Genomic DNA, 20048 nt, shown 5'->3' with positions numbered 1-20048 from the left:
GGCCGGGTCCTGCGGGTGCTCAGCACCAGCAGTTCTAAAAGTCAGTTGCTTAGACGGGTCACTATCAGGCTCTCCATTTTTTAAAGTCTTCAGTGTAACTTCAGAGAGACTCGTTTTAGTTCTTTCATAGTCTCATCATGTCAGAACTGAAGCATTTTTAATGTTATTTACAACAAAGCCGTAGTTGGTGCTTATTTATCTTATGCAACTGTCAACCAATGACAAAGCTAATAGCCCTGGCATGTTGTAGGTGTAATGTTACTGATTGCATTATATATCTGGATGCAATGACAGAAGTGGCAAAATACCAGTCTTATATGTTTTTAAGCCATGCCCCTAATTACATCGGCCAACCACCATTGAGAGACCAACCCCCCTTCCCAACACCCCCAGTTTTTTCATCCTACTTAAAGTCCTGGATATACTTTTATGATTTTTGGGGAAATATGAGGCTGGTGAGAAAGCCAAAGGTGTCTCTACGCCAGATCTAAAACGTAATTGCACATTTCTGCTCCAAACCAAGCATGCTCTAAGCGAGTAAATTCTTCTTGTTTGTGAAATATGCAAAACATCACATTTTTTCACAGTTTTCTACAGCTGTGAAATGTTGCTGTTTCCTGGTGTTTCATTGTTTCATGTGGGATTGGGGATAGTAATATTTTCATGAGTGGATTTCACATTATTACAAGTATTAAGACTAGGCACTACCCCATCGAACCGCATCCCCAAAACCACAGGTCTTCCTTTTCCGTCTCCATGCGGACATAGTTAATCCAAGCCAAATGTTCCTCTGCATGATGATACATATCATTCCATTTATCCCATTAAAGATGCAGGAGTACAAGTATCAGAATGCAAACACACAACCTGGACTGGGATAGCGATTCACATAGCACAGCAAACTATTGCAAGAGTTACTGAGTAAAAAAACAGACTGCGCAATAATCAGAGGAAACCCTAGAATATGTCCATGGGAGAATACACTGCTTTGTCTCCCCACAAAAAAAAAACACATAATTAGACCTCTCAAGTTTCCCAGCTCCATACGTTAGTAGTTTACCCAGTTCAGGTTTTCACTAGGCATCCTGAGACTTGTAGCCTGGTTTATCCCATTATTTAACTAGGAGTCAAAATCCCAGAAATCAAAGAAAAAATCTGTTTTTGAGCAACTGGTCACCAATGGACCTCGGAAACTTGGCAGGGGAGGTCACATGTGAACCTAATATAAAGGTACAGCTACTCAGGTTTTTCTCTTTGCATTCTGGGACTTGTAGTATTGATATCATAACGGGATAAACAGGAGTATAAAGCCCAGAATAAAAAGGAAAAAAACTGTACTATAAGAGCTACTTAGTCATGGGGCTAGTAAACTCGGACACCAGGCTGTCAAAAGATTTATGCACCATTGCCAAGTCGTTCTCCCAAGACGTTCTGAATTACCCAAAGCCACTCCATACACCAGAAGATACACTGGTGAAAGGTGCAGCGAAGGGTCAAATATAACCCTCCCATGATCAATGACTAAATCGCACATGGCCAGTCAATGCCTTACCTTTAAACTAGGCTCTAAGTAGCAAGAAGATTGAGTCCCACGATCACGCCATGCCACATAGACATGAATTTTGTTCTGTATTTTCCTTTCCCAAATCATGGTAACCCCTGATGAGACAACAACATGCAGCCTCAAATTGGCTACCAACACAATCAATCAATCAATCAATCAAGAAATTTGTATAGCGCGCTACTCAACCGGAGGGTCTCAAGGCGCTTGGGGGGTGGGGTCCGCTACCGCTCGAACAGCCAGGTCTTGAGTTGCTTCCTGAAGGAGAGGTGGTCTTGAGTACGACGGAGGTGGATGGGGAGGGAGTTCCAAGTCTTGGCTGCCAGGTAGGAGAAGGATCTTCCTCCCATGGTGGCTCTTCGAATGCGTGGAACCGCAGCGAGGGCGTGACTGGTCGATCGCAGTTGGCGGGTGGGAGTGTAGATGGTCAGGCGGTTGTTGAGGTACCTGGGGCCCAGGTCGTGGAGGGCCTTGTGTGCGTGGGTGAGGAGACGGAACGTGATTCTCTTGCTGACGGGGAGCCAGTGCAGGTCTCTCAGGTGTCCGGAGATGTGGCTGTGTCGGGAGATGTCCAGGATGAGTCGTGAGGAAGCGTTCTGGATGTGTTGGAGTCTTTTCTGTAGTTTGGCTGTGGTTCCGATGTAGAGGGTGTTACCGTAGTCCAGTCGGCTGGTGATGAGTGCTTGGGTGACCGTCTTCCTGGTTTCGGTGGGGATCCATCGGAAGATCTTTCGGAGCATGCCTAGGATGTTGAAACACAATGATGAGACGGCGTTGACTTGTCTGGTCATCGAGAGGGAGGAGTCCAGGATGAAGCCCAGGTTGCGTGCATGGTCCGTTGGTTTGGGTGCGCTGCCTAGGGCCGGGGGCCACCAGGAGTCATCCCAGGCAGAGGGTGATGATCCAAGGATGAGGACTTCCGTCTTGTCTGAGTTCAGTTTCAGGCGGCTGTTCTTCATCCACTCGGCCACTTCTTTCATCCCTTCGTGTAGGTTGGTTCTGGCGGTGGCAGGGTCGTTGGTGAGGGAGAGGATCAGCTGGGTGTCGTCGGCATAGGAGATGATGTTGAGGTTGTGTTGGCGTGCGATGTCTGCGAGGGGGCTCATGTAGACGTTGAAGAGGGTGGGGCTGAGTGATGATCCTTGTGGTACGCCGCAGATGACTTCGGTGGCCTCGGATCTGAACGGGGGGAGGCGGACTCTCTGGGTTCTTCCGGCGAGGAACGAGATGATCCACTCCAGGGCCTTCTCTTGGATACCGACGTTGCTGAGGCGTTGTACTAGAGTGCGGTGGCAGACAGTACCGAACGCTGCGGAGAGGTCCAGGAGGATGAGGGCCACTGTTTCCCCGTTGTCGAGCAGGGTTCGGATGTCGTCAGTGGCTGCGATGAGGGCGGTCTCGGTGCTGTGGTTGGCTCGGAATCCGGACTGTGAGTGGTCGAGGGATCCGTTCGTCTCGAGGAAGGCGGCAAGCTGTCTGTTGACGGGCTTCTCGATGACTTTGGCAGGAAACGGGAGGAGTGAGATGGGGCGGTAGTTCTTGAGGTCGGTGGGGTCTGCTGAAGGTTTCTTCAAGAGGGCGCTGAGTTCGGCATGCTTCCAGCTTTCCGGGAAGGTGGCGGTGTTGAAGGAGCAGTTGATGATGTCCCGGAGATGGGGTGCAATGACGGAGTCGGCCTTGTTGAACACATGGGTGAGCTAGAGGGTGAATCCAACACACAAAAGGTGATGGGAGGAATGAATGCAATTTCAGCACCTAATCAGTGGTAGCAAACACTATATAAATGCAAACCCTTCCCTCTTCCATCCCTCCACTATCCTTATCAATCCAAATAACAGACTAACATGTCCACTGCTCAAATTAATTTCATATTTCCCCAGACTAATTCACCACTAATCCTTTCTTGGTGCGGAAGTAGCATGCTACTTGCCTAAAATCGCTTCAACACCTCATCAGGGGTAGCAAGCGCTATATAATGGAAACCTTTTCCCTCTTCTATCTCTCCACTATCCTTCTCAATCGAAATATCAGACTAACATATCCACCGGTCAAATTAATTTCATATTTCACTATACTAATACACCACAAATCCTTTATGGGTTCCAGAGTAGCATGCTACTCATCGAAAAAGCGCTTCAACTCCTCATCAGGGGTAGTAAGCACTATATAAATGCAATTACAATACAATACAATCTAGCCAGCCACTAGCAAGTTCGGGCTGGACTGCTTCTATTGGAGCAGGGCCGAGAATGATATGCATATGGCTACGTCCGAAAAAGAGGTGGCATGGTGAGCAAAAGAACAATGGGTTGGGATGCTATCCCAAGCAATTGCCAGTGGTTAGATTCATTGCAAGCATTCCTCAAATCGCCTTTTGTGTGTTTCAGCTAAAGGGTTGCCACCTAGCTTAATGATGACAGGGTCACTGCCTCCTGTCCCAAGAGGCCAGCTAGGGAATGATGTCTCAAGAAGTCTTAAAACCAAATAAGCATCATCAAAGAAACATTCTGGAATGCTAATCGTTGGTGATTGTTAGAGATGCAAGACGGAGTAAGGAGAACTGTTTTTTCTCTACATTGGATGGCCCCTTTAGGCTTCTGTTTGACAAGCCAATGCATCATGGGAGTTGTAGTTTTAGGCTGCTTAAATTGAAGCAATTGCAGGTCCACAACTAATGGTAATGGTTCAAAAAAGGAAAGCCTAGAAATGGAAACCACCATAGGAGAAAGAGCATTATCATTCTCAGAACCCGAACTATGCGGATCAACAACTCATTGATGCAGAGTGTTATTAATATGTTATTAAACAAACCTCTAGGGCTACAACTCTGCATATTTGGTGACACAGAGTGATCTGGTAACCATATGAAAGACACAACTTAAAATGTTGTCAAAGCTTGAATACCTTAGGCTTGTCATACTAAAAAAAATGATAAATTGAAATATGTAATTGCTAAATCAGTAAACAACTTGATAAATATGTGAATACATGAAATGTCCATATAATGATAATTGGTAACCAAGAAACACTGCTAAGTAGTTTCCATATCAGTTTGTGTAGAGATAGCTACCAAGTGCCCATGCGATCTCTTGGCATGAGTGACATATTCAGCCAGTCCTGCTTTTATAGCCACCAGTAATTGTATGTTGTTTTTATTTAAGCCCCGACTTATACAGAAGAAATTCAAATGCCAAAATGCAAAGGACTCCACTAAGCCCTGCAACTCCTTCTCCACAGTAATTTCAGAGGACAGCAGTGTAGGCTTAGATGGCTGCACAAGTATATTATTTCTCATCTATATTAGGTTTGAAATGCTCAACTTTCCCTAACCCCACTGCTATAGAAGTTACAATGTTCGAGAATAAAAAAATTCTCTTCAAATAATGAGATAATGAAAAGGAGCAAACAGTAAAGTATAATACATGTATATAATATGCACAGGCTCTTCAAATCCACGCAGTATTTCTCACCAAATTATAGTGCAAGGAGTCTTGAATTCTCTTTTCTTCCATTAATCTTTATTTTCATTTGCAGTCAAATTATTCCAGATGACATTCCGGATACGAACGGAGATGATGCCAGCATGGATACAAGGCAATAACCCTTAGAAATTCAAGAACCTAACAGATGCTACGGGAATACCGGCACATATGAATGTGTAATATTAGATTACTTCGGTGAACTTCAAGAGATTATCCCAACCCTGATGAAGTCCATTTTTGGGATGAAACGCGTTGGCTGGGCTGATACTTTTGTTTGAAAATCAAAATAAAGATTAATGGAAGAATTTAACTGCAAATGAAAATAAAGGTTAATGGAAGAAAAGAGAATTCAAGACTCCTTGCACTATAATTTGGTGTGAACTGCGTGGATTTGAAGAGACTGTGTATATTATTTACATGTATTATACTTTACTGTTTGCTCCTTTTCATTATTTCATCCTTCTCTGCAGGACCTACCTGGTAAAGTGCTGCCTTCTAGCTTGATGTCACATAGCCCTGTCGAACTTTCCAGGTCATGCGTGATTTTCTGCTCCAGTACAGGATTTGCCTTTTTATGCCTTTATTTATTTATTTATTTGTTTTATGCGATTTTATATAGCGCAAACTTTACCCAAAGGTGTCAGAGTGCTTTACAAAAGGACCAGTTACATTACATAAGGACTTCGGAGTACATGAGTTACATAAAAGATACAAACAGAAAAACTCTAAATTCACAAAAGAATGGTAGTAAGTACATACATCTACTACAGATACTAGTGGTTAGAGTTACATATATACAAGTTGGAAATCACTCAAGATTACATTTAAAAAAGCGATTAGGGTTGGACAATTATATATTACATATTTACAGAGCATGACATTCTTGCCGTCGTTCAGCCATGCGTTCAGGTGGTGTTGCACTTAGGGGCGGTGGTCTTGGGTCCGTAGGGATCCCCAAGGTGGAGGTGGAGATGGTAGTAGGGGTAGAAGGCCGTGTGGTGGTGGGTGAAAGCAGCATGCTGGATCCCCGGGCTGATGTTGAGGTCATACTGGGCTCCATCTTGTGGAAGGAGGAGGACGCCCAGGGCAGGCGGGTCTGTTATACGAAGTCAGGTCTCCTGCCGGGCTCAAGCACCCGCAGTGAGGCCCCGGCAGGCCCAGCGTGCCAACATTTGCATTCAGGCCTCAGGGCTGCCGGTCGGCCGTCAGGCTTGTTCCGACAAATCAAGGCCCCACTAGGGCCACTAAACTCCCCTCCCACTCAGGCACGAGGGTGAGCGGGCCAGGAAGCCCCGCCAGGCTCAGCGCATCGCAGGCAGACAATTCGGCACCAACATAGACGTAGGCCCTCCGGGACTTTTGCGTGTGCTGCCACGGCCAGGAAACACACCTTGGCTTTGGCCCGGCTGCTGCCCCTCCATGCCGCGGGTAATATTCCCACACCAGCCAGCAGAATAAAGGTGGCCCTATAGCGTCCAGGAATGCAGGGTAATGTCTGCAGGAGCACAGGATGGTGACGGAATTCACTAGGTGGAGACCGTAGCTCAGGTCGATGCTCTGTGGCCTTGACCTGTAGTCCACAATCAGCAGCTAATCATGCAGGGGCTGACGAAACTCGGCGGGGTGGTTATATGTGAACATGGATAAAGGCCGGGCTGTCCAGTCATAGCGTCAGGCCTTATGAGTGCATTACCTCGGTATGTGAGCAGCAGTTTTGTTTTTTAAATGCGTTTGGGTCCTACACTTATACACTGGTTTTATTGCCCGTTGCCTGCTTCCATTCCATAGAATTGCATGGAATTCTCTTCAGAGTGTATTGCACTGAGGTGAAATGCCCTCTTTCTAAAGCTGTCACCTTAAAAGATAACAAGAAAGGTAATATGTCTCCCTCGAGACCTCTATTTCTTCATCTTTAGAGAATGAATCTCAATGGGTTACATGTCAGAACCTGAAAAAGAATCACATATCTTTATTTTCAACATTTATATTTATTTGTTTTTGTAGAATATCAAAGATTTATAAAAATAAATGTAAGAACACATACATAGTCATAAAAAAGAAATCATTTTTTTAGACATTTTTACTCAAATGTCCTTCTTGAATAGACAGTTATATATCTTCAATAATTCATCATTAGACTCCTACAGGGGAGGATTAAATCACTCCAAATATTTACATAAAATCATAAACATACTCACTCACACCACTCAAACTAACAAGCAAACCCACTCAAAACACATAACTGCATTGGTCAGAAGGGAAAACAGATGTTATAACTCTCCATGACCAAGTCGTGGGTTGGGCGCATGAGGTATGGTCAACGCACGTTTCAGTGGAATGTGTAGACCACCTTCATCAGGACCTTCACACAAAAAAATACATCCTTCACCTAATAGTAGGGGTACAACTATTAATAGTGCAAGGGGAAACTGATTTCAAAAATGAATCTGTTGGTTCTGCCCATGTTGGTTCATCTACAGAAAGAATCCTAAGGGACCTGCATATACTTTATCACAAGGAGAATTCTTTTTATAGACACTTCCCAAGTACTTTTATTTTGAGAGGTGAACGACCCCTTTTGAGTAAACGTGATGTTCTGTTGTTTTTAATATATAATGCCCATGTATTGAAGAACCATACGGCATAAATGATTTTATTTCTTGTACGGATAGTATTTTGATAGTGCAGGTTTAGGAATAAGAAACCGGGTCCAATTCGCGATTTTGAGAGTCGCGTCTTCTCGATTAAGCTGATAATACCGGAAGCCCTTAAAAGATAACTCCATGTTATCTGGAAATCGATATTCCAGCTCCGGTTTTTCATCCACAACTCATTGTCATCTCGGATATCAGTCCAGTTCGTTCATTTGAAGTGAACCGGACTACAACTCCCAGAATGCAGTGACTAGTTATATGAGAGACCGTGCTGACCCAGGTGATGTGGAGCCGCCTGGTACCCTCAAGAAGGGCTATGAATGACCTCATGGCTCGAGTGTCTCTTTCAGTCAGTCCAAGCTTGTCAACCAATAATGCAAACAGCCCTGCCAAGCTTCCCAGGGCGAGGCTTGCAGGGCTGTAATGAAATCCCCTACAGCCCTTGCGTCGCAGGGGGGCTCCAACCATCCAAGTGGCCTCCATTGAGCCCAACAACAATGAATATCTATGAGGTATGAGACACTCAGGGCCCCTCATCACATTCTGCACTGGGGCACCACCATTTTGCGTTCTGACTGGATGTTTCAGTCCGTTTTTTCATTTTTTATTTTATTTTATTTTATTTTATGTTTGCATTCTGTGACCTGCAGTCTTGTTTTAGCCCTTCCTAAAACTAGGATTACACATTCCTGAATGCAAAGTAAAAGCCTGGACTGGAGCAGCGAGTCGTGCTTGGACTTCATAAACTTGGCAGCTGTGCAGATCAGTAGAATTGTGGGGCTTGTAGTTTGGGTTTTCACATTATAGGGAGAGGCCTCAAGACCACAGCATACAGAGAGATGATGGTTAAAAATAGAAAAATATCAGTCTAATTGGCAGTCATGAGCCTACATAGAAACCAAGACAATGAAAATTCAAGCATGTATCAAAATGTCAGCACGGCTCGGCGCTGCCAAGCACCTGACTAACTGTGCCATACGCCCACCTGACCTTTCAGAGGTGAAGGCCGCCCAGGAATCCTCTTGGTTACATGTAGGTCTATCCACGCCTGCCATTTCAGTGTGTGTGGGGTTGACCATGGGGGTCAGTTTAAAGCACTCGGAATAAAGTGAAGGCTGTAATAGGTGTGCAGGGCTCTGCTCATCATAAACAACAGATCTATAGCAGCATGGCTACATCTCATCCCCGGCGCGGTTTCCAGTACTCCACTTTAGTGCGATAACATAATGCATCCTGGGTACTGTAGTCCTGATTTGATTCAATTGCATGATCTAAGTAGACTAAAACACCTGATCACAATTATTAGTAATTACCAAGGGTTACCACAATGACATGCAGTGAGGTAGCCTAGAAACCCAGCTTCACATAGGAAACTAATATATTTGACAGCAATAGCTAAAGCAATAGATAATCTTCAAGGTATGGAGGCCCTGTGTTTAATCCAAGAAAGATTGTACCTCCCCAAACCCTGCAGGGTCACTGCAGATGCAGAAGCCCCTCTTCAAAGAGACTCACAAATGGAGTACCGGCAATCCTGCCCAGTCCCTGATGTGCCTTTCTACGCTATAGGCATCATTGATGCCAAGTAGCCCAGTGTTAAATGTGTGGCACTTTCAGCCACTTCTGGCTTTTTGCCCACAGTGCTTTGCATGCTAAGGCTGATTGCAAACAGTGGGCTGAAAAATTGCCAAATGCAAAGAGCTCTTGGATAACAAAGGCTGGTCGAAGGTGCCACACATTGCACGGGCCGCTTGGAAGTCATGGGGCCCAGCTGATCTCAGCTACCCTTGGCTAGGTTTAAACTGTTGCCAATAAATGTTGCATATTCAGTGAGGTACTCTGTATGTATGTACTCGCACCCCGACCACGGAGCTGCCAAATTGTCCAATGGACGTCGACTCACCAACATCCCAGGGGAACTGGAAATGACATTACTCACCCTTTAAACCCTGATAACGTCACGAGGCTGACAACTTATCCCACCCATAGGATCTCAACGGTCTCCTATTTAGTGCAGAGGAGTTGGGCAATCTGGGGAAACTACAGATAGGAACTGGGATAGAAGCGGTTGTTCCTAAATGCAGAGGTCTTAAGTTTCCCAGGTCCATGCGTAACTAGCTCAACAAGTCCACATTTTTTCTTTCCATTCTAAGAGTTATAGTCTTGATTTTATAATGGGCTAATGAGAACTACTACAGAATGCAAAGAAAAATCCTAGACTGGCCAGGATGGGCATGAGGAACTCGAGGGCTCTGTAAATGGTATCCATGTCTTGTCGCAGTTCAAAGTGGTGCCTTGCAGTGAGACCTGTACCTTTCAGTCAGCATCACTAAACATTCTAGTACCTGCAGTTTCACTTTACCCATAACATGTCTGGGAATAACTGTTTCAGCATATTCATTATAGTTGACTGTAAAATCCGGTCCGTCTGAAATTCACCCTCATGACACGGGGAAGATGACTGCTAGGCTCCCACGTCAGCTTTTTAGACTCACACTGCCGCCAGTGACCAGATTTTGAAAACTGAGAACCAGGACATTCCACCAAAACAGAAGTAGGACTGTAATTTTGTATCAACCAAATGGCACAGTATGACTTGATTAACAAAACTCACCAAAATGGAAAATGATAAAGAACTAAGGGGAATTCAACTTCTACCCAGCCCACATGCAGCTAGGCCTGTAGTAAACGACAGCATGTTACTAGCCATTAGCCAATCGTTAGGCATCTTGCTGCCTTAGTGACACTTTGCAAGGCCTACGTGAGGTAAAGACGCTGCCTGAAAGTCCGGTAGAGGTATCAGCTTGACACAGTGACGTTGATAGACTGAAGCTAGGGATAGGTTTTGCCCAGTGCTTGCAGGAGATTCTGTTGTTGACGCACAGACCAACTATTGGGTGCTGCAGCTTCATCATGGCCCTGAACTAGAACTCCATTCCTGAGGAGTGGGGGCCCTGAGAACGAGCACTGTGCCTCGATATCTCAGGAAGAGCCCCCAGGCTCTGGAATATAACTCTACCCCAAGATCGAGGAGCAGCGACCGGTGCTGCTGAACAACACCAGCGAAGTACCTCCAGCTTCTTATGTAAAACTCTGCCCCTGAGCTGCAGGAGCCGCTCCACTCACGGTGCTCCCAGATTTAAACAAGCATTAGCAAAGCTAATAGGTCTGACATTGACTACCAGCAATTTGGCTTTGTTAATTCCTTTTTTTTGTAACATTGTTTTTGTAAAACTTTATTTTGGGGGAACTGCCAGGCCCTCACCAATATAAAATGGCTACGACATTGGCTGAAATAAAAAAAAATGATTTAAAAAAGCACACCTTGCCATAATAGTCCATGACACTAAAGGAAACTACTTTGTATGTGAATGTGCTCTTGTGAAAAAGCAGAATGCCCACGCTCACAGTGAAATAAGCCATGGTTTAAGTGGGCTGACCATTGTCCCATAATGTATGTTGTAGTGTGCGGAAGAAAACTGTAAATGACACAACAGACCAATAGATCTGAAAGCTGTTATGAAGCAGTATATTATACTTATAATTGTAGTAAAATCAAAAGTTCTTGGCTGAAGCCATACTTCAGGCTCTGATCCATAACTTGACTCATTAGATAGAAGAACTGCTCCTCAAGCTTGTAGACAATTTATGTGAAATCCCTCAAGCTTTTGACCCAGAGCTCTACCCATAGGGTGGAGCAGACCCCCTTATTTTGCGGCGACGTCTGAATTATAGTCATTGCCTTGATACACCATTCAACTTCTGAGCAGGGCTGCTCACAGTGCTGGGAAAGTTCATAAACATCCCTAAGGCCCCGACCCACACCGCAATTTTAACCCCAACCGAAAGAACAGCTGCTGACACCCTAGTATGATGCTCCCCCTCACCCATCAGGTTATGTCCCAAAAGCTCCTTCCTGAAGCAGAGGGCGTAGGCGCTGGAAGTAGGGGTGCTGCAGCACCCCCACAAGTAACCATGCTGGAGTTCAGAAGGTGAATGAGCAGTAAAGTTGCTTTCAATTTTTGTGTTTATCTTGTCACATTTGCTGTGTGTTCAAAGACAAAGGTCAAATGGCATGCTATGTCTTCTGACAAACTGCTGCTTTTTTGGAGATTGGAGTGTTCTTTTATTGTTCTGACTGCAAAGTGAGAGGATTTTGTAAAGTAATCTAGGTAACAGTGCTGCTGGGATACAGGAAACGAATAGTAAGGCTGTAGGATGTCAGTTGTTTTCAAATGCACCACATTTAAATAGCAGTAAATAAACTAAAAACATATTTCAAATTATATCATCAATTAGGAAAGCACAAATCAAGCACTTTTTTGTAATTCTGAAGTGTGGTGGAAACATATTTAAGTAGGATCAATCGAAATCGAGACACTTTACTTGGTGATGAGCAAATGATAACTATTGCTGAAACCCGATTTCCACACGTTGTTTTTGCACTGTATAATTTTACCAATGCAAATGTAGTGTCCATTTCAACTAAAACTGTGCTGTCTGTAAATAACAGTGAGCTACCACATCAGTGCTCCAAAATGTATCACTATCTACATACTACACCCTTACCACTCTTCTGCTGAATGGACATCGCACATTTGTTAGACTTGTGTTTTTTTATACGACACTTGGATTTTTCACAATTCCTATACCTCCAGTGTAATAACATTAATGGCAGCACCCCCACTGTGAAAATTGTTTTAGCACCACTGTGAGGGGCATCTACTCTTGTTTATTGAGAAAGTACAGTAACACCACTCAGACACAACACAAAACTTCACGCTGAGCAGGAGAACAGTTCCCACATGCGTTATGGTAGAATCCTGTGACACCCCATATACCCTTTGCACGAAAAGCAGCTGCTCGAGAAATCTAGGAGTTATTAAAAACATCAAAGATACAACCCGAAACTTTACCTACAAGTGGTAAGAGCAACGACCCTGTCTGTGCTTGGAGATTTCAATGCAAGCTGTAGGGCATTGTTATGGTAAGTGTATTTGTAGAGCGCACCATCAACTGTTAGGGTGTCCTGGCCTGGAAACAAAACACTGCCCTAGAGTTGTAAGAACATCTCAACTATCTAGTGTGATTGCTGGGGCGGCTTCTCCGCAATGGCAGAGGAGAGTCACCCCACTGGCTCAGAGCCGGCAGGTGAAAAATAAAACTAAGTTCTAGCATTGATTTATTTTTCATTTGCCGGCTCTGAGCCAGTGTATGCGGGAGGGGTGGGGCCGAGGCATGGGAGGGGAGAGGAGGAGTGCTATGTGCACTCTCTGGGTGCGCATGTGTGTTTGGCATGCCATCTCAGGAGACTTTAAGACCAAACTTCAGACTTAGAATTCTACCAACAGGTATCTGAGGAACTTTTGTGGACAGCAGGATATTCCCACCACCCCTCGACCTTTCTTGAATGATACCACTAGTAGAATGTCCCAGGTGTAATAAATTATTTGAAAGAGTCCAGACTCGTGAACATGCACAGATGTCAGGAAATGGCTGCTGCTTCATGGACATAAAGTGCACTCACCTGTGTCTTGGCGGAACTGGTGCATGGACTGCAGATCAATGATGTAGGGCGTCAGCTGACCATCTACCTGCCCCAGCACCACACTGCCTCGGGTATCCTCCTTCAATACGCTCTCAATGTGATGGCATACCGTAGCGGTGTAGGGCCTCCACCGGCCATGCTCGTTCAGCCACTCCCACACCACTACGCGGGCTAGATTTTGGGGCGGGAAGCCCAGTCCATTCACCGAGATCAGAATCCCTGAGCCGGGTCGAGACATGGTGCCGCCCTGACAGGTAAATGAGTGGTACCAAAAATGGAGAGTAAACTCCCAGAGGTTTTATTTCATATTGTGCAGAACAGTTGAGAAGGTCCAGAGGAAGGAGGAATCAATAGTGGAACTTCCAGTAAATTGAGACTGACAGACAGGCAGCGAAGAAGCTAATGCAGAACTACATGACAATCTTATCACTGTTTAGCTGGGCACTAGTTCCTCCTCTGGCGCAGAATCACAACCTCCATGTGTGTAATGTCTCTTAGTGGTTTCTGTTGAGTGCAAGTGCAGGCACTCTAGCATGCAAGTCAAGGGGAAGCCACTGCTCTTGAGCTTGGAACCCAGAGAACACATCAAGGTGCCCAGCCCCTGGACAGTCTTCTCCAGCGCTCCATTGAGGCCTTATGATGTCATCCAGCAGAACCTTGAAAGTAAAGACCCCCCATAAGCCATGGGGATGATCAGTCATCCCTTGCTGATGAGCAGCCTCCACCACGGTTGTCGTCCTGCCCCGCTAATGCACACACGGCACCATGCTCATCCTCATGCACCTTCAGCTCACCATCCCTTGTCGCTTGGGTCATATGGTTTACACCAGTGTCAGCTTTCCCTTGGAGACTGTCGACAAATTGGTGTCCATGGCGACCTCTTGCAACGGTTCATTTTTCCAACTAGTCCCGAGCATATATTTCCTCCTGTCCTTTTGGCCCTATGCCAGAAGCGAAGCCAGAAGGCGAAACCGACGCTAAATGGAACCTTGATAGATCACGACCCAGTGATGAAGATCTCCCTTGGACTAGCATCCCTAGAGAAGAGCCTGTGACCAATGCTCTGGCAAGGGAGGTGCCTGCTGGACCATGATGCGGCCATCACCAGTCTCCCCATGGATCAGTCCACCCTGCGCGTGCACACACTCTACGCTGCTCCCTTCTTCGCCGCCTCAGGGTTCCACACACCGAAGCCCCTCGTCCACACCAGCCTCATCTGGACCTCTCCCGGAGCATCAGCCGGGAGGTTGGAGATCCTGCAGCAGCGGGAGGAGGGGCGAGGATGGGGCTCACTGCAGGGGAGCAGTCATTCCCCTGTATTCATTAAAGGCCCCTGAATATTCCTCCTTGATGAATATAGATCAGCGCCCCTCCTCCTCCTCCTCCTCCTCTTCTCTTTTGCAGTCCTGTCAGTGATTGCAGCTCCGGGGTGGAGGAGGAGGCTGCACAGAAATGCCAAGACCCCAATGTGCGGGTGCCGTCGACTGCATACATGTAATATTTTGTCCGGCGTCTGCTCTGCACGGATCTGGTCCGAAGTGGGAGGGGAGTGGGCTCAGCCGGTCTTCTACCAGCCGGAAGGTGTCTTGGCAGAGGTGTTCACTGCCTCTCCCTTTTTTCTCCTCCTTCACTCGCTCGGCACCCACGGGCTTTGGCTGTCTCTCAGCTCCCAGGAGTCTGCAAATAATTCACAAGCAAACAAGCATGAGAAAAAAAACGGAGCAGGTGGGTGAAGATTAGCAAAAAAACGGGAAAGCAGCGGACCGACGGTACACCTACGGCGACTCCTGGTGCACCTCGGTGCCATGCTGCCCTATTAAAATCCCCCCCCTCCACACACATGCCTTACCCCGTCTTTCCACTCACCTGCCAGCCTCCTCTCGCTTCCCATGCCCCTCCGCCTATCCAAGCCTCTCGCGCCCCTGCCCGTCTTCTCCCTCCCTACCCGCTGTCTAACTCTCTGCCCCCTTTCTACCGCTGTTCCTCTATCTCTCCCCCTTACGCTTTCACCCTCGCATCTGTCGCTCTCCACCCACCGCTCTTGCTTTGTACCGCACTCTCTTCCTCTTTAACCGTGCCTCTCACCCTCTTTCTATCCATCCAGTCCCCTCGCCTCTGCATTGCTCCTTTCCACCATTATGACCCCTCTTTTCTAGCTCTCTTTCCTTCATCCCTTCCTCTCTGTATTTCTCTCTCTTTCTCCCCCTATTCCATCCTCCTTTTCACCGTGCCACCACCTTCTTGCTCCTGCTTTAATTTTCACCAATATTTCCCTGTTGGCTCTCCCCCTTCATTCGAGATTTTATCTCCCCTTGCCGCCCCCCGCCGCCACCCCTTCCTTCGCGTCCCTGTCAGGTGCAGGAGAGACAGAGCCATGTTTCACGAAAATACAATTGCTGTGTTTTTCTTTTTTTTAATCAAACAAATGGGTGCTCGGAAAACCCGCATTAAATATAATCGCTAGAAAACAAACATAAACCGTTGAAGGAGGACCCGGCAGTCGCAAAACCCTGAGAGTTGTACCTGCGCGCGGAGGGCTCTGGTGGCGCGCGCAGCCTGCGGGAAAACACAACTGTTGTTCGACGCTGCCTGGCTCGAGCGCCACGGAGCCGCCTTCTAGCACTTTCTGCCACACTCTTGTCCCTACTTTGGGTGGCAAACTGCAAGCGTTCTAGAATCACGCTGACGCGAACTGCAGCCGGGACTCAAGCGCCTCTCAAGAGCTCCAAATATCACACACACCAAGGGGCAGTGGTTCGACTCACACCCTCCCCAACCTGCAAGCTGGGACCAACCTTTACTCGAAACCGCAGCCAGGATTCAAGCCGCCCACCTCACACTGCAGAGTCCAGACATTCATCACACCAACACAGACTACAGAATGCTCATGCTCGCGCTGCACAGGTGCAAATGTCACACCCATGGAAACTGCAGGGGTCTCAGACTCACACTCACCTCAAACAGCAGCTGGGACCAACGCTCGCCCCAAACTGCTGCCAGGACTCAAGCTCACCTCGCGCTGCAGAGTCTAAACATTAATTACACTCGTGCACTCTACGGAGGGCTCATCGCACAATAACTCACGATCCACCACTTTTTTATTAGCAAAAAAGGCCACTTTATTAAGACAGGTGCCAAATTATAATTTTTCTCTAAACACTATTTTTCCATTATCTGATAATCAAATCCCCAAATTATCTCTGACATCTATAAAAACCTAACCCCAAGGTAGACCCCAAGCAAAAACAACTCAATGACTCCTGTTGATAGATCCCCCTCATTCTCATTTCCCGTCACCATGACTGCGTCCCCCACTTCCCCCGTTGGAGAATGGGCAATCCCGCTCCAGTCTGCCCACCCCCCCATCAAAAACCCGCCTACCAGAAAAACTAGCTAACCGAAAAAACCTGTCCTATCGTGGCAAAACGAAAAAAACCCAGGCCTGGCCGTAGCCAAACCTGGAAGAAAAAACCCCGTAGAGGGAAAGGGAAAAACACAAAAAAGGGGGAAGGGTGGGTGGGGCAAATTCAAAAACCCTTCCTCCCCACTCCCTTGATCACAATGAATTTCCCGCCCCACAGCGCCTCTACTTATCACCTCTCCTCTTGCCTCGCGCCTCCCGCCTCCCTAATTAACTCTACCCCGCACCTGGGTGGCCGCTCCCTTGTGCGAAACCACCCAGGGGGAGACTGGCTCGCGCTCCGCTCCCCCTGGGTCCCCTCTCCTCAAACGGCAACTGGGACCAACCTTCACCCCACACTGCACAGAAGACTCAACTTTAGTGCAAAGCGCAGGGGTCCAAATATTGCCCTCATGCAAACTACAGAGGTTTCATTCCAGGGCTGGCTTTAGGGAAATGCAACCGTTGCGGCCGCACTGGGCGCCGACCTGGAGCGAGGTGCTGACCTGAGGGGGGTGCTGTGTTTAGCATAATTTAAGATTTAAAGGTACCTGCTGCTGAGTTTCTTGGGCATACAGGTTTCAGGCAGAAACAAAAATGTCTAGATAACTGTTGTGATTAATGTTCCTTCTAGACAGAGAGAGAGAGAGTGATGGAAGTTTTGTCTAGTGGCACTTTTGACCGCTTTAATGTAGCGTAGATGGTTAATATGCCCGCTGCAAAGAACAGGTCTGTATTTTATGTGGATAGATGAGTGGATTAGTAAAGCCAGCCTTTACCAGCGCTGTAAAACAAATGAAATGTATGTGAGAAAGGGGCTATGGAGAGATGAGGGGCATTTTTGCTGGATGGTGGTGAGGGAATACGAGAAGGAGGTCATGGGGGGCATCAAAAAAGATTTTCGGGCCTGACCGGCCCTGTCGCATCCTTATAGTCACCTCAGACTGCTCGGGGATCCATCGCCATACCTATGCCCGTATGAAAACTCACAACCCCCAAATATTGAACAGTCTAAACCGCACACATGCCGTATCCAAAGTAATTCAAGGTCACACTCATCCCACACTGCATTTTGGGCTCACACTGATGCAATTGCTCCTCACAGGCGCCCCAACCTATAGAAAACTAGTGGTACACTCCTAACTACAGCAAGGACCCAAACTCTTCTTAAATTTCAAAAGGTCTAAAGAGCACACCCCGTAGGGAGTCGGGGGCCCCATCCTCACCTCACTTCAAACTGCTTTAGCAACCGAATTCCACACCGAACCCCAAACTACAGAAAAACACATTTACATCCCTGACGGCAGCGAAGACCCAGACTCATATTAAACTTCAGAGGGCCCAAAGAGCACACCTCACAGGCAGCTGGGGAGAACCATCCTCACATTCACCTCAAACTATTCCTAGGGCCCAAATCCAATCTACCCCAAACTACAGGCATCCAAACTCCAACTCAATGCAAACTGCAGTGAGAACCAAACTTCCCTTGAAATTGCAGGAGTCGAGTTCTAAGCACAAACAGCAGGGGTCTAGCCCTCACATTCACCATCCATTGTTTCTACACCTCCCCTTGAGGGCACAAACCTCCCATGTTTTTCAATCTGCTGGCAGGGCTTTAAATGGGCCGGTTCCTCCCGGTGCTCAGCACATGCACTTATTAAAAGCAGGTGCGGAAACGGGTCCCTATCGGGCTCTCAATTTTTACCCTCAGGGTGAAAAAAAACCCCTTAACTCTGCAATAGTACAACCTGTTACTGCCTTTGATGTAAATTCAAAGAGAATGGTTGTTTAGTTTTATATAGTGCAATCTTGGAGCGTTTTACATGAGCACCAGTTACATTACACAAGGACATATTCATGTTTTGAATCACAGGACGTCATGCTCGAACCTGTTTTCTCAGCTTGATGGTCGGCTGCTCTAGCCTTAGCCACAACCTCGCCCAGAAGAGTGAGTAGCATTTTCAGTATTATATACAACGAAGTGATAGTTGTTGCTTATTTATTTTATGCAACTTACAATGATTGACAAAGCCAATAGTCCTAGCTTGTTGTAGGTGTAATGTTACTTGTGTTATATATCTGAATGAATGGACAGAAGCAGCAAAATACCAGTGGCGCGGCACACTATGCTAAGCACATATTTTTAGATTAAGTGTTTTAAGCCATGCCCGCGCCCCTATGAAAAAGTCCCCCCCAAAGAGTTTTCATCCCACTTGAAGCCCTGTCTGAAGGGATCCACAAATCACACTCACACCAAACAGGAGCCCCACTCACATACTTCTTCAAACTGCAGACGTCAAAATCTCGCATTCAGACCCCCAAGGGCATGAACCCAGTAGGTACACTTAACACACTGCAGAGATGAAGGACGGATATTCACCGCCAAATAGGGAGTCCCTTTCTCTCGCCACTGTAACAACATCCAATACCCCCCCAAGTGTAGACATCCAGACTTCACTTCGACCACAAAAAACCCCGGGCCAAACCTGATGATAACTCCACATTGCAGGCGTTCAAACGTGAACAAGTTCTTACCTCACACTGACCATATCCTGCAGGAGTGAACTCCACAACCCGACCCCACAATAAAAGGCCCCAAACACGACATTCATCCAAAAAGTATAGGAAGTCAGTTATGAAAAATATGGATCCAAACAGCAAACTCCCATAAAAATGCATATTTCAAAACTTTACACCATGCCCTAAGACTACCCTTAAACTTCAGGGATTTATAACTGATGTTCAAAACGGATGGGTTTCTAATCAGATTCACCCCAAACTGCAGACACCCACCTCTCTCACTCCTTGTAAGTTCTGTTGCTCCTCACCTTACATTCTTCACAAACTGCAGACACCCACCTCTCTCACTCCTTGTGAGGTCTGTTGGTCCTCACCTTGCATTCTTCACAAACTGCAGACACCCACCTCTCTCACTCCTTGTGAGGTCTGTTGGTCCTCATGTTACAGTCTTCAAAAACTGCAGACACCCACCTCTCTCACTCCTTGTAAGTTATGTTGCTCCTCACCTTACATTCTTCACTAACTGCAGACACCCACGTCTCACACTTTTTGTACATTTTCTGTAGGTCCTCACCTTACGTTCTTCACAAACTGCAGGAATAAATACGTTAGACTCACCTCATCCTGCACAGGTACCAATATCACCCATCTCTGCCGTCCCTTGTTGTAGGGGTTCTCTCACACGCTTAATTCAAACCAAGGTTTACATTGAGCAAAACTGCACAGTTCCCACACCATACTACCAGTGTTCAAGACTAACACTCAACCAAATCTTTACTCATTCACTACCTCATTTTCAGTAAACTGTAGAGCCCAGGCAACTTACTCACCCTGTGAAGATTCCATAACACGTTTTGTTTTCATTTACATGCTCTTCGTCATT

General features: G+C 46.5%; 1 protein-coding gene across 2 annotated transcripts in view; it reads right to left on the bottom strand.

The window, feature by feature from the left end:
- Window positions 1-20048, bottom strand: part of DTX1 (deltex E3 ubiquitin ligase 1) — a 313999-nt gene that overhangs the window by 282304 nt on the left and 11647 nt on the right. The window contains exons 1-2 of one of the 2 annotated variants that reach the window (XM_085636107.1): window positions 15112-15193; window positions 13225-14922 (exon numbers count right to left, since the gene is read on the bottom strand). In XM_085636107.1, the coding sequence (XP_085492233.1) occupies window positions 13225-13483 (259 nt within the window). In that variant the 5' untranslated portion in view covers window positions 13484-14922; window positions 15112-15193. Of the gene's footprint in view, window positions 1-13224; window positions 14923-15111; window positions 15194-20048 lie in introns of those variants that run through there. The other variant, XM_085636106.1, reaches the window with a different exon arrangement.

The sequence above is a fragment of the Triturus cristatus genome, chromosome 11 (assembly GCF_964204655.1).
Source record: "Triturus cristatus chromosome 11, aTriCri1.1, whole genome shotgun sequence".
Taxonomy (NCBI): Eukaryota; Metazoa; Chordata; class Amphibia; order Caudata; family Salamandridae; genus Triturus; species Triturus cristatus.
The sequence above is the reverse complement of the archived record's forward strand: the minus strand, read 5'-3'. Positions and strand labels throughout refer to the sequence as shown.